At 39.1% G+C, this 12746-nt stretch overlaps 1 protein-coding gene across 2 annotated transcripts in view; it reads left to right on the plus strand.

Annotated features, from left to right (window-relative positions):
- Positions 1 to 12746, plus strand: part of MAGI3 (membrane associated guanylate kinase, WW and PDZ domain containing 3) — a 72678-nt gene that overhangs the window by 38438 nt on the left and 21494 nt on the right. For both annotated transcript variants that reach the window (XM_059831173.1, XM_059831174.1), the window contains exons 3-11: positions 668 to 787; positions 2576 to 2785; positions 4070 to 4244; positions 5100 to 5179; positions 7309 to 7366; positions 8312 to 8406; positions 9066 to 9254; positions 10738 to 11346; positions 12382 to 12413. In XM_059831173.1, the coding sequence (XP_059687156.1) occupies positions 668 to 787; positions 2576 to 2785; positions 4070 to 4244; positions 5100 to 5179; positions 7309 to 7366; positions 8312 to 8406; positions 9066 to 9254; positions 10738 to 11346; positions 12382 to 12413 (1568 nt within the window). The remainder of the gene's footprint in view (positions 1 to 667; positions 788 to 2575; positions 2786 to 4069; positions 4245 to 5099; positions 5180 to 7308; positions 7367 to 8311; positions 8407 to 9065; positions 9255 to 10737; positions 11347 to 12381; positions 12414 to 12746) is intronic.

Consider the following 12746-nt stretch of genomic DNA (forward strand, 5'->3'; position numbering starts at 1 on the left):
AATCAGTGGACTCCTTTCCAGGAGAGCTTTAAGCTGTTACAACTATGGGAGGCCCGTATTTATAGTCATAACACTTTGAGAACTTTTGCATTAACACAACAATTTACTGATTACTTTGAAAAAGCTTACCTATAGCTAGTGTTTGGCATATAGCTGGATTATACTCTGAATTGTGAAGTTAAAAAATACGTTTTGTGCCCAGTTACGGATTTGGTGGCTCAAAAATCAAATGTGCTCAGTCATGCTGACCTCATTACAAATTAGTGAGTTGGTACTGGTGGAAACAGTGAAGAGGTGAAAGCACCCTTACAGCTGTGTTAAAAAGCCACAGCTGTTAAACAGCTCCCCAGAATCCCAGACCACAATTGCTTGGCTCAGGCGTCACCAGCTTCCACAGAATAAGTTTTTGGTTCACTGAAAGAATTCTCTCTACCACCTCACCCAGCTTTTTTTCTCTGCCTTCCTCAATACCAGAACTGTCATTCCTGCGTAATTTATTGGCCTGGTTTTTATACATTTTTGTTCACTTGCTCACCAGTGTTCTAACTGTTCATCTTACTGGAGTGACATCATCGTTGTATAAAGAATCAAAAATGTACAGCAGGCAGCATTTGGTGAACAGGCAGCACTTAAGTATCTTACAAGAGTGTTTTCTCTGTCTTTTCAGGCACTACGAGGGCTCCCAGAGATGGGGAGGTCCCTGGGGTAGACTATAATTTCATTCCTGTTGAGCAGTTTAAAGCACTGGAAGAAAGTGGAGCCTTGCTAGAAAGTGGAACATATGACGGTATGTTGATGACGTTTAATGGAATGGGAGTAAGGACCCAGTACTCATGTCCTGTATCTTGGTCTAAGTGTGGCTCCTTGTACCCAGGAGGTGCCACTTTTCCTGCCCATTGGTGGTCATTACACTAGTCGAGTGGCAATGTTACGTCTGTTCTTGGACTACCTGTAAAGAGGAGTTGTGGTCTTGTTTTGAAGCTCTCTTAATGGCATCTGATTATTTTCCCTATTGCGGTTTTGGGGAAGTGTTCTGAAAATGTTTGTCTATGCTTGGTACAATTTTGTTTTAACAGAATTCAGTCAATTCTGTTTAAATCTTTGAGAACAGTGCCGTGTTCTTCTCAGAGGTGCACGTGAAAAGGACAGACGGCAAGGGAAATTCGGATACAGTAGAGGGAAAAAGAAGTGTTTTCCCATGAAATTTTGAAAATTTTTGTATGTAAGTTTATAAAACCTGAAATATGATCTGGCTAGATTTTTTTCAAATATATAGTTCTTGAAGTAACTAAATTACAGCCAAATTTTCAGAAATGCTGAGCAGGTGCAGCTTTCATTGACGCTCAACAGAATTTACAAGATTATAAACCTGCCTGATTTTTACATATGTTAAACATATATTTGATTCAAGCAAATTTAAGCATGCATCTAGAGGACTTCTTTGGTAGGTGGTGGTTTTACTGGCACTTGAGTGAATTTGATTGATTTCCCTCCCTCAAAACAAACAAACAAAAAACCAAACACAAAGAAACAAAAAAAAAGGAAAAAGAAAATGTCCAAAGTAGAAGATTCTGTGAAAGGCTCTGTACCTCTTTGTTTTACATGTCTGATGCTGTCTGTTAACATTGTCCTGTCTGTGGAAATCTCCTAAGTAAATTTAGACTAAACTAGCACTTTTTTTTTTTTGCTCCTTAGCTCCCCTTTATCTGGCTGTCACCACTTGGAGCCTCGCTCTCACTGATATTTTCAGAAGGGTTTCTTATTTATTTTTTTTATGTGGTCAAAACCATATCCAGCCATGAAATGTTACTCCAGCAAGAATTCTGGGAAGTTCTCTTGCTGTGTGCTCAATTCCCTAATAAAAATCACATGAGCAGTCGGGAGAGAAGTCAATTGCTGAAATTCTTTTCCAGAAAACAACAGATGATTCCTAGTCTTTGTGTTTTAGGTTAAAATATTGAAGTAAAAATCTGTTCATTTTTCTCAAGTACAAATCATTTTTCAATGAAACTATATTAACAGCTTTGTTTAGCAAGTGTATTGTCAGTAGAAAATTGTAGGACTGTAGTTTTAAACTCAATTATTTATAACTGGTTTTATGTAAATAGATGCTTCATGTTTCTGCACAAAAATAATTTGCTTTTTGACTTTAGTGTGTTTCTGTTGCTGCGTGTTACTCTGTTAATCCGTTAATTAGTATATAGAGTAAGAGTAACGGATTTTCGCTGTTCTACTTCACTCAGACTGTTCCCGAAGTCTCTTTATGGAGCATTAGTGAATTCCAGGCAAAATAACAAATCCATCTTTTTCTTTGAAAACTTGTGGCAAGATAGAAATTTTGAATTAAACCTATTGTTTTCTGATGTCCAATAGCATAATTGGCAAAAAGATGATGTGGGAATAAATAGGTTTTGACTGTTTGGTTTTTGATAGTGCTGATGTCTTCTTTAAGAAGTGAAGTTACAGTTCAGGTCTTTCACCAAAAACACGTTATATGGCCAATAAAACGTTCCCTGCCAGTACTTTTCAGCAGGTATCAGTGCTTTAGTCATCTTGATTTCTGTCTTGTTGTCAGGTAATTTTTACGGTACTCCGAAGCCTCCAGCGGAGCCCAGCCCCTTTCAGCCTGATCCAGTGGATCAAGTTCTTTTTGACAATGATTTTGATACCGAATCACAGAGGAAAAGAACCACGTCCGTCAGCAAAATGCAAAGGATGGACAGTTCTCTCCCTGAAGAGGAGGAAGAGGAGGAAAAGGAAGCAGTTAATGGCAGCGGAGGGATAGGTTGGTTGACAAGGGGAGAAATTCCCTGAAGTACTGTATGAATGGATAAGAAGTATACAAATAATATTCATGTTTGCTGGAACCACTTCCTTAGTTTTGGTAAAGTTTGAAGGCAGTTTTCTATTTAGACTGGTGTTCTTACTCGGTTTTGAAATTATCTTTTAAAAAGAAACAGCTGTTCTCCCAGCCAGATGTGCAATTGCATCATAAAATGCACTGCTCAGTAGAGAACATGTAGTGCTGGGCTTCGGCCAGTTACATGAGGAGGAAGGAAAAATTTATCCACTCTTCAAATAACAGAATCCTTTGCAGAGTATAAGTCATACCCTGTAAATGTTATTATTTAATTTTGAGGAGATTACTGAATTTGTATGCAGGAGATTTTAGTGAAGCAATTGGTTTAAGGGGCAACACTAGCTCATACTGTAAAATTTTCAGATTATTTTGGTTAAAGGAACTATCGCACAACCTGAAACTGCCTGAAGGGGAGTTTTAGGAGAGAAATAAAGTGGAGTGCGTTGAGACTGGACCAGTGTCCAGTCGGACGTTTCAAAGATTGGCAGGATACCCTTTTTCTTTTGCTGTCATGGTTACTCATCTCTAGGGGGAAGAACTGATGGCAGAGAGAAACTGTCACATTGCATTTGTAGATGATACTGTGTGTGAGTGTTTAAGACAGACTTATATTGACCAGACCTGACCTAATCTTGCAAGCTTCGGGGCTGGCAACACCACAGCACAGAGCAGCCCAGTGGCCAGGATGGTGGTTAGGTGAAGGTCACGGACATTGTCGTATGCTGGAGAATAGCAAACGTAACTCAGGACTGAAGGGTGGAGGCTTGCATTTAAAGCTTTCTGCAGAGATTTGGGAGCTTTTTCTTGTTGTGGCTTGCAGGAGGGTGGTGTTTGTTTTATTAGCAGTTTGGGTCTTCTCTGTGTTTCATTCTGGTGCTTTTGGGCTTTTTTGATGGCATTACAAACACTGTTCTCTATGTAGGAATGGCAACAAAGTGTAGTCAACTTGGATTTCTGCCAGCGTTGATTTTTCAGCGTAGGCTCAGACACATAATACAAGGTTAATTCTGTTTGGCAGGGGAAGAGCAGAGTTCAGTGTTTTCATGTCAGCTTTTCAAAGTTCACAGCTGAAAAAAAAAAGTGGAGGAATGCACATCACATACAGGGACGTGTTTGACATCCACTCGTAGCCAGATTAAGAGGGTGGTTCTTTGTGAGAAACAACATAAACATCTGACAAATAGTAACACTTTCCCTGAACAACCGCAGAAAACAAAGAAAAACATTCAGATTCTCCTGACTGGATGAAACCAGTTCCCAGCTACAACCAGACAAGCAGCTCCATGGACTTCAGAAATTACTTATCGAGGGATGAAACCCTGGAACCGCTGCCCAAGAACTGGGAGATGGCCTACACCGACACTGGCATGATCTACTTCATTGAGTGAGTAGACCGACACTGTGGAGGGGTTTGCTGTGTCCTTCGGAGCAGAGAAGTGCTGATGGGCTGCAGTCTAGGAAGCTGCCTGCTGCTCTTACACCTCTTTTCTTCTGCTCTTACTGCTTCTATTTCTGTATGAAATTTAATATATTCCTGCCATTTCGTTCCTTACTGATAGTCCTCTGTGCTGCATACTTGGTACAATTGTCATCCTGCAGGAAAGCCTTATGGTTCCACATGCAAAGTCAGTTTGCCCGTAGTATGAGTTTTGTATCTCACAAAATACAAAGCTGAATGGGTATTGCTAGGAAAGGTATAACATCATATAAACCTTCGCTACGTGAAATTTCTCTGAAATCCGAGAGCTTGTTTATTCTTTCTTTGCTGCTTGTGTTCCTTGGCTGGGATTGTGTGCTTAAAAATACAAGTAGCACAGATTGAAGCCCAGGATAGGAAAGCAGCTTGTATGTGCACATGTGAAACAGCCTCATTTATTAACTTCTAAAGGAAACAAAAACCTTACTGAGAGTTAAGCATAAGAAGAGGCTAAAAATGTTTTTTTTCCTTTCAGGTACAAACAGCTGATATTCCCACATGAGCTTTTGGGGGCAGGGGAGAGTGTTTGTACCTCTTCGCATTTCACATCTGTCCTGGAGAGTCTCCAGTGTGCTCATACCTCTGAGCATCATTGTTGCCTTTTTTTAGCATTTTATGATGTCACTGAGGCACAAATAAAGGTTACATTATCTAAAGGCTACAGTTTGCTCATGGTAGTAAATATTTAAAAGTTAAAATAAGGAAAGTTTCTTCCATCTGAGGGAGTTCTCTTCTTCTAATGGGATGTGTTCTGCTCTACAGTCATAACACCAAGACAACCACATGGCTTGATCCGCGGCTCTGTAAGAAAGCCAAAGCTCCTGAAGATTGTGAAGATGGAGGTGAGATGTTCAGAATGCATTTGTCACCTGTGACTGATAAATGTCTGAGTTTATCACAGCTCGATACGATCCATTACTGCTGTGGTAGAAGCTTCTTGCTGATACATGTGACTCTGGAGCAGGCAGTGTAGTGCTGTGTCCCTAGTTTGGTAGCAATAGGAGTTGATGTAAGACTGGGAAAATCCATAGTGTATTTTCCCTGGAGTAGTAGAATCTGACTGAATTGTGGGTTTATCTGCATTCCTGAGACAAGAACGAGATATTTTGTTCCTGTAACTATCATTGCTAAGGAGAAAGCTGCATGTATTAGTGACGATCTCACTGGAAATTGTTGTGCGGGTGGAATATGGCAGGAAGAAAGGGTCAGTAAGTGTTAGAATATGGGAGTAATGAAGAAGATACAGCATAATACCTATTGCTAATGATACCTGTTGCATGTGACATGATAGAATTTTGAATGCATAAGTAGAGGGAACAATCTGACTCCCTTCAACTCTTCATGCTGTTGCTTCAAGACTTACAGGTTAGGTTCATGATTGCCCTACAGACAATTCCTGCAACCATTTCATACATAGTCATGCAATTTAGTCAGCTAGAAAAGAGTACCAAATAGGTCTGTCTTCAGCAAATGCCTGACATGTTAAAAAAGCTGAGGCAGACTCAGAATAGCCTGTCGTCTTCCTAAATTGCATAGTCTAACAATCATGAATTCATAATGAAGCCAGCTGGAGCAATGGACGCATACTGCTGCTTATTAAACGTATGTGCAGCTCACCACAGGATAAAAAGAGCACTTTAAACAGAGAGATGCAGGGTATCCAAATGAACAACATTTAAATGAATAGACCCACTGGGTCTTTTGTCAAACCCTGTGGAGTGATGCTGGTATTAATAATTGGTAACATGCTGTCATGTGCTAGAAAAATTCCTGTTACTGTCAAACTTAGGGCAGCCTCAAACAAGATTACATAGCAATTTTATCCTTCTAATGTGTAGCTACCTGACTGTATCCATTATTCTAATATTTAAATTTCCATGGTCAAGATAACTAGAACAATAAAGCTAGAATAATTGGACCTCTGTGTTAAATGCTTATCACCTTCAGTCAGTAATGATCTGCTGCTAGGCACCGTCTTACTAGATTCTGAATTTGCCATAAAAAGGAGCATTTCACATGTAACTTTCAGTACCTGTATCAAACAGGTAATTTTTTATTTCAGATGCCTAATGTAGGGATGTCCAAGGCAGTCCAAGCCCTAGCCACTGTCAGCTAGTTTGCTGTGGCTGCAAGAGCAGTCAGGCTGCAGCAGCACAGAACTGCATTTCGTCACCTTGGCAGGCCAGGCAGTCTGTGGTGAATTTGATGCGGCCAGACCTAAACACATGCTAGCTAGTTTTGGGGTGTCTCACTCTATTGTAAACATCAGGGCGAAATAGCCTACCACGGGGGGGGCTCTCTTCCTCATCATATATGGCTGTTGTAGTTCTGACTGAAGGTTTCTTGGGTTGACTGAAACATCAGAATACAGTGAAATATCCTGATGTTATTGAGAGAATAAATAAAGGTGGCATTACTTCTGCCAGGTGGTCTTAAGCACAAAGTACAAGAGAAATGGAGATGCATGGTTTTACAAGCTTGGGATGTGATGCTGTGAGGTGTTTATAGCTCTCTTTTGTGGTGTATTTGGGGGCAGAAGCAGTGTCACTATATTCATATTGTATAGTTTAAAAAGTCGATAACTATCAAATCACATTCATAATTTATAATTAGATTACTTTTAAATAACGTATTTTTCTTCCCCTTTATAGGTTCTTCCTCTCTAAATAGGTTAGTTTGTATCTTGTCTTTAAGCTTATGATATGATTAAAATGGTGTGATTTTGTTGAATACAAGTCTTACCTAGTGGAACAAAGAGTGAGAGTTACAGCGCTTCACATTCCCTGGAACAGGCCGATATCCTTTCATCAGAAGGACCAGCCTAAAACAAATGAAGGGAAGAAAAAAGGACCTCTATTTTCCTTGTATTTTTCATGAGTCTGTAATCTGTCCTCTCCTTCCTTCATAAGAACTCTGATATTTGCCAGTAGTTTTCCACTGTAATGGAGAATTTTGCTCTTTTTGATTGCAGAACTTCCTTATGGGTGGGAAAAAATAGAAGACCCTCAATACGGAACATACTATGTTGAGTAAGTGCTAATTATTACTTTGACATAGTTACAAATTGAGCAGAAAATAATGAAGCTCTTGATATGCAGTATGTATAGGTTGTAATGTGATGTAAGTATTAAACATATCCAGTTGAAACAGTTCTAGAGGCAATGAACATATGGTGCACATTTCTGAAGCACTGGCATGTGGGAAGATCCATGGTGTGCCCTTACTGACTTACTGGAGTGTATTTCTTTTGGGGTGGGAAAGCAAGTAGCAACCAAAGTAATTTATTAATGGCAATGAGCTGATGTAATTTTTCTCAGTTTTAACAAAGTTGGGGTCTTGATTTAAGAGTGACACCTGATAACTGTAAAAGAGCAAGAGTAACTTATATCTCATTGCTGTCTCCAAAGAGCCAAGTAAATAACTACTAAATTGCTGCAAGAGCTCTTCTGAATCTCCTTCAGGTCAGAGTAAATGAAATCTCTCTTTAACCCCAGAGAAGAAGATTAGTAGAGTTGTGTCAGAGTGTTAAATATTAATGTCAGACAGCAAGCTAACATTTTTTGACTTTGCAAAGCCAATATACTACTCTAGCATCTACTAGTAAAAAGGTGATGTCTGAGTTTGTAAGCATTATAGGTAGATGGAAGCAACACATAATGTCAAGAAAAAAAGCAGATTTTCTCAGTTCTAATCTATTACAACCTTTTGAAAATTTGCAGAGTGGAATGAAGGTATACTCTACCTAATAATTACAGCAAGTAAAATTGTATTGGCTCTTAAGGTAAATCAAGTTGTTGAAAGAACAAAAATGCTTTCAGTGTTGATTATGATAGTTTATCGTTCATTCCTCCAGAGCATTAATCTGAGATAATAAAAAATAGTATTTGTAGATGCGTCTCTTGTGGTTGTCTTTTCTGTGAAATAGGCAGAATGCTTTATGCTGAAATCCTGAGCTACCTTTTATATGTCTACAGTCATATTAACCAGAAAACTCAGTTTGAAAACCCAGTATTGGAAGCCAAAAGAAAAAAACAGGTGGGACAGACTGATGTTGGCCCTTCAAAATCAGGTATCGCTGAATATTGTGTTCTTTGTCACTAATATCTTTATCTGCAAGTACACATCATAAGTAACCAATTTTGGAATTCACCAAGGCATTAGCCTTGTCTTCTTGATGGCCATTGGGGTGTTGCCCTCCCAAGTCTGTAGGGTTTTTTGAATCTTTTTTTTAATGTTAAAATTGAACTGAGATCCTGAGACTGCTTTAAAATCATTCTGATCATTCTGAAGCTGGTTGTCATAAGTAGCTTTTGAATATATGGAAGGTTAGAAGTGCCAGCTGGAAGATGCAGGTAAAACTACACCTTGGGGTTTTTTTGTTTTGGTTTTTTTTATGCTTTTGATCTACTTTAAGCTTGGTGTTTAAGGGTTAAGAGTGCAAAACTGGGAATTATATAGGTAGGAGCTTTACTTCCAGCTCTCTTGTAATCTGTACTACTGTCTTGAAAAAACTCTTAACTTTCCCATTCACTTAACTCAGCTGTGAAATGAGTGTAACAGTATCTTGTTTGCTTTACTCCATAACTGTGCTGCAGAGGTTAATCGAAGTTAACCAAACAAATTATTAACCTTTATGACACCTTACAAAACAAATAAACAAACAAAAAAACTTATCAAAACTAATGCTGGTTTCCTACCTTCATGTCTCTTTGTTCCGTAATTCAAAAGGACCAGAGAAGTCTGTCTTCACTAGAGATCCATCCCAGCTTACAGGAGCACTTATACGGACATCGCTGAAAAAAAGTACAATGGGATTTGGCTTTACAATTATTGGAGGGGACAGACCTGATGAGTTTCTCCAGGTGAAGAATGTGTTAAAAGATGGACCCGCTGCACAAGATGGGAGAATTGCACCAGGTAAAGTATTATTTCTCTAAACTTCCATTTCCTGTGGTGCTTTTTGAGAATGCAGCTTCTGAGGCACAGGAGGCTGCTAGATGGCTCCATCCACTGACTCTGAATATGAACACCTCACTAAATGAAATCGTTTTCAGATTTGTGAAAGAGCTGTGCAGAGCAGTGGCTCAATAGGAAAAGAAGCAATGTTCTAGATACAAATCTACTTTGAGAACGCTTCTGGAGATTTCAGTAGTTCTGCTTTAGCCAAAACTTTTGCCTTCATGGTTGTTTACAGAATGTTGGGGGTTTTTTGTTCCCTCTCTATACGTAAAGTAAAAATAGCGCGTTTGAATCCTGGTCTGTCTTTTGCTTTGTTGCTGCAAAAAAGCATAACACTAAATATTAAAATTGAAAAAAACCTGCAGGAGGAATGAGCAAGCAAAGCTATAAGAACTGGGCAAGTGAGGACATAAGAGGGATGAGAGCACCTGCAATCCATGAAGAATTGGATACTTTCTCATTGTTATTATACGTTTAATTAAGTTATCTATAAGCTTACTGTAACATATGGTTTACATACTAGAAAAGGCAAAATGCTTCTTTACATACCACATAAACTCTCTTACTATTCAGAGAATAAGAGTAAGAAGAGTTCATGTTTTTGATGACTTAATACTATTTACTTATGAAACAGTTTCCTGTTTTGTTGCTGACCTATTGTTTGAACTTGTTTGTACGTGGTTCGTTTTCCTCCTCTGTAAAAATGAAGACAATCCTGTAGCATTGTGTTGTGGTGCACACACATGTTTGAATGAAAAGATGTATATCTATTTCTGTTGTAGTTTATGTAATAGGGGAGTTACTGTTTTGCTGATGCCCAAGCATTTAAGTGATAAGACAGTTTGCTTGCTGGGAATATTGTATTGCAGATGCAAGTTTCATGATGAAAATGATGCCAATTAGGAAACAAGGTTTCAGGATCTGAAGCCTACGTCTGCTTCATTTTGAAAATACATGGTTAGCCATGTGTGGCAACAGTGTAAGAGTATGGAACGTGTGTGGGCACAATCCTAGCTTAAGTTCGGTCAGTCCTAAAATAAACATAGGACCCCCCAAAAAAATCCGATTTATTCTGGATTGAGTTTACGATGCGGTACAATATGAATTAAAGTAGAAGACATCTGCTTGCAGTAGTGTGCGTGCACTGCTTCATCTCCTGTGGCTGTACAGTATCATTTTTTAAATCTGCTGCAGATTAAACTTTATATATTTAGCACAGTGTGTTCTGAGATGAAATAGAATAAATGCAAAGAGGAAATCCTTCATGCTTTTTGGCAACAGATAGCCAAGAGGTAATAGCCCAGCCACCACTCATTACTAGTTTTGAAGACTGCACAGTGATTTCCTCCAGTTAAGCTTTTGTTCTGAGCCTCAGAACACAGGACAGGTGTGGGTGGTTTCGTTTCTGTTTTTGATGCTGTTGAACTTTCTTTTGTAACAGGTGATGTCATTGTAGACATAAATGGAAGTTGTGTCCTTGGCCATACCCATGCAGATGTTGTCCAGATGTTTCAGCTAGTTCCTGTCAATCAGTATGTGAACATGACTTTGTGTCGTGGTTATCCTCTTCCTGATGACAATGAAGACCCTGTGGTAGATATAGTGACAGCTACACCTATTATCAACGGACCACCTGTGACCAAAGGAGATGTTTGTGTGACCAGCCAAGATTTAATAGCAGGAACAGTTGTGTTGGACCAGAATGGAAAAATGGGCCCTATGATGGTCAATGGTCGTCTGAATGGCCCTTCCATGGATACAGCTGATCAGAGGATCTCTCTTGCATCTTCAGGAGGCTCTCAGCCAGAGCTGGTCACCATTCCTCTAGTCAAAGGTCCTAAAGGCTTTGGGTTTGCCATTGCAGACAGTCCTACAGGACAGAAGGTGAAAATGATTTTAGACAGCCAGTGGTGCCAAGGCCTTCAGAAAGGGGATGTAATCAAGGAGATTTGCCATCAGAACGTACAGAGCTTGACACATCTGCAGGTGGTGGAGGTACTGAAGCAGTTTCCAGTCGGAGCCGAGGTGCCGCTGCTTATCTTAAGAGGAGGTACATACGTAAATTTATGGCTGTCATATATGGTTATATGCTTTTTAAAAGTCCCTTTTTAGTGTGATACCTGAATCATGTCCAGTCTTGACAGTTAAGCAGGAGTTTATTATGTCTCTGAGCCGTTATGTTCTAAGTTTAATTTATACCCCTGAGTATTTGGGGTGAGAGCATGTTGCTAGGGTTTGTAGGTTTTTTGTTGTTTGGGTTTTTTTAAAATTTTATTATGATATGTTTATGCACTGTCTTTTCCAAGTGTCTGGGGAGTGCTAAAGCAAAAATGCAGTCTCTAGTGTAATACAAAGTGTATGATGGATAGAGTTTTCTGAGGCTATCCAAATGTATTCCAGTAACTGTATCTGTAATGGAGAGGTGATTACAGGAGACAGGAAGAAGCATCAGCAGTGAGGTGGAGCTGATCACTGGAAATACCAGAAGAATCCTCATTTTCGCATTTCCTTATTTATATCTCTTAACTGACTGTCAGTCACAGACCAGAATGTGTCTTCTCCCCAAAAGCTGACTAGTAGGTAATGTGCGTTTGCCAGAAGGAACCGAATGAATTATGAAGCAACACATGGCTGCTTAGTATCCCTTTAAGCTTTTGTTGCAGCCCTGAGAGTGTTACTTCAGTCGTCGACATTTGCAGAAAATCTTCAGGTCTTTTTCTGTATAAATGCTACTATGCCTTAATCAGCTAAGGAAATAATTAGATTTCTACGGCAGCAAGTGAAATTCCTCTAGATAAATTCACAAAGTCTCCATGTCCAGTGAACTGATGTGTGATTTGGTTGACCAGTGTCTAGCAAAAAGAGAAATGGATGTTTTTCATCGTTGTACAGCTGGCAATTCTAATTTGAGACTTCTCTGAAATGATGTTTTTGGTCAACTGAACATTCACATTGCCATTTAAAAGAAGAGTGAATAAGCAGTTATTATTTTCAACCCAGGAGGAGCTGATTGTATTGCCTTAATGCTGTTCAAACTTTTGGTGACCTAGTACTGAAATTGCTTTCTACATTGTATTTCCTTCAGGTCCACCCTCACCTACTAAAACTGCCAAAGGGGTGAGTATTAATGATGTATTTAAATTTGTTTCTGATGGAGAATATTCAGGGGTTTTTGGTTGCAAAATAGACTCAAATATGGTCTACTTAACACAGAAGATTCCTTTGAGTTTTTTGAGTTGTTTAATGGAGGTGATGGATGTGTCTCTTCTTACTACTGAAGAATCAAGAATGCTGAAAAGATCTTGTATGATGATGGGTGTAGTATTGTTGATTTGTCATGATTTTAAATATGACATTGCCACTTAAGTTCTATCATTATTTCCTTTTTTTACACTATGCTTGAAATTGTTGTCTGTGTGCACACTTTGACCTACTTTTGTAATCTTGTTT

Source organism: Gavia stellata, chromosome 30 (assembly GCF_030936135.1).
Source record: "Gavia stellata isolate bGavSte3 chromosome 30, bGavSte3.hap2, whole genome shotgun sequence".
NCBI classification, from domain to species: Eukaryota; Metazoa; Chordata; class Aves; order Gaviiformes; family Gaviidae; genus Gavia; species Gavia stellata.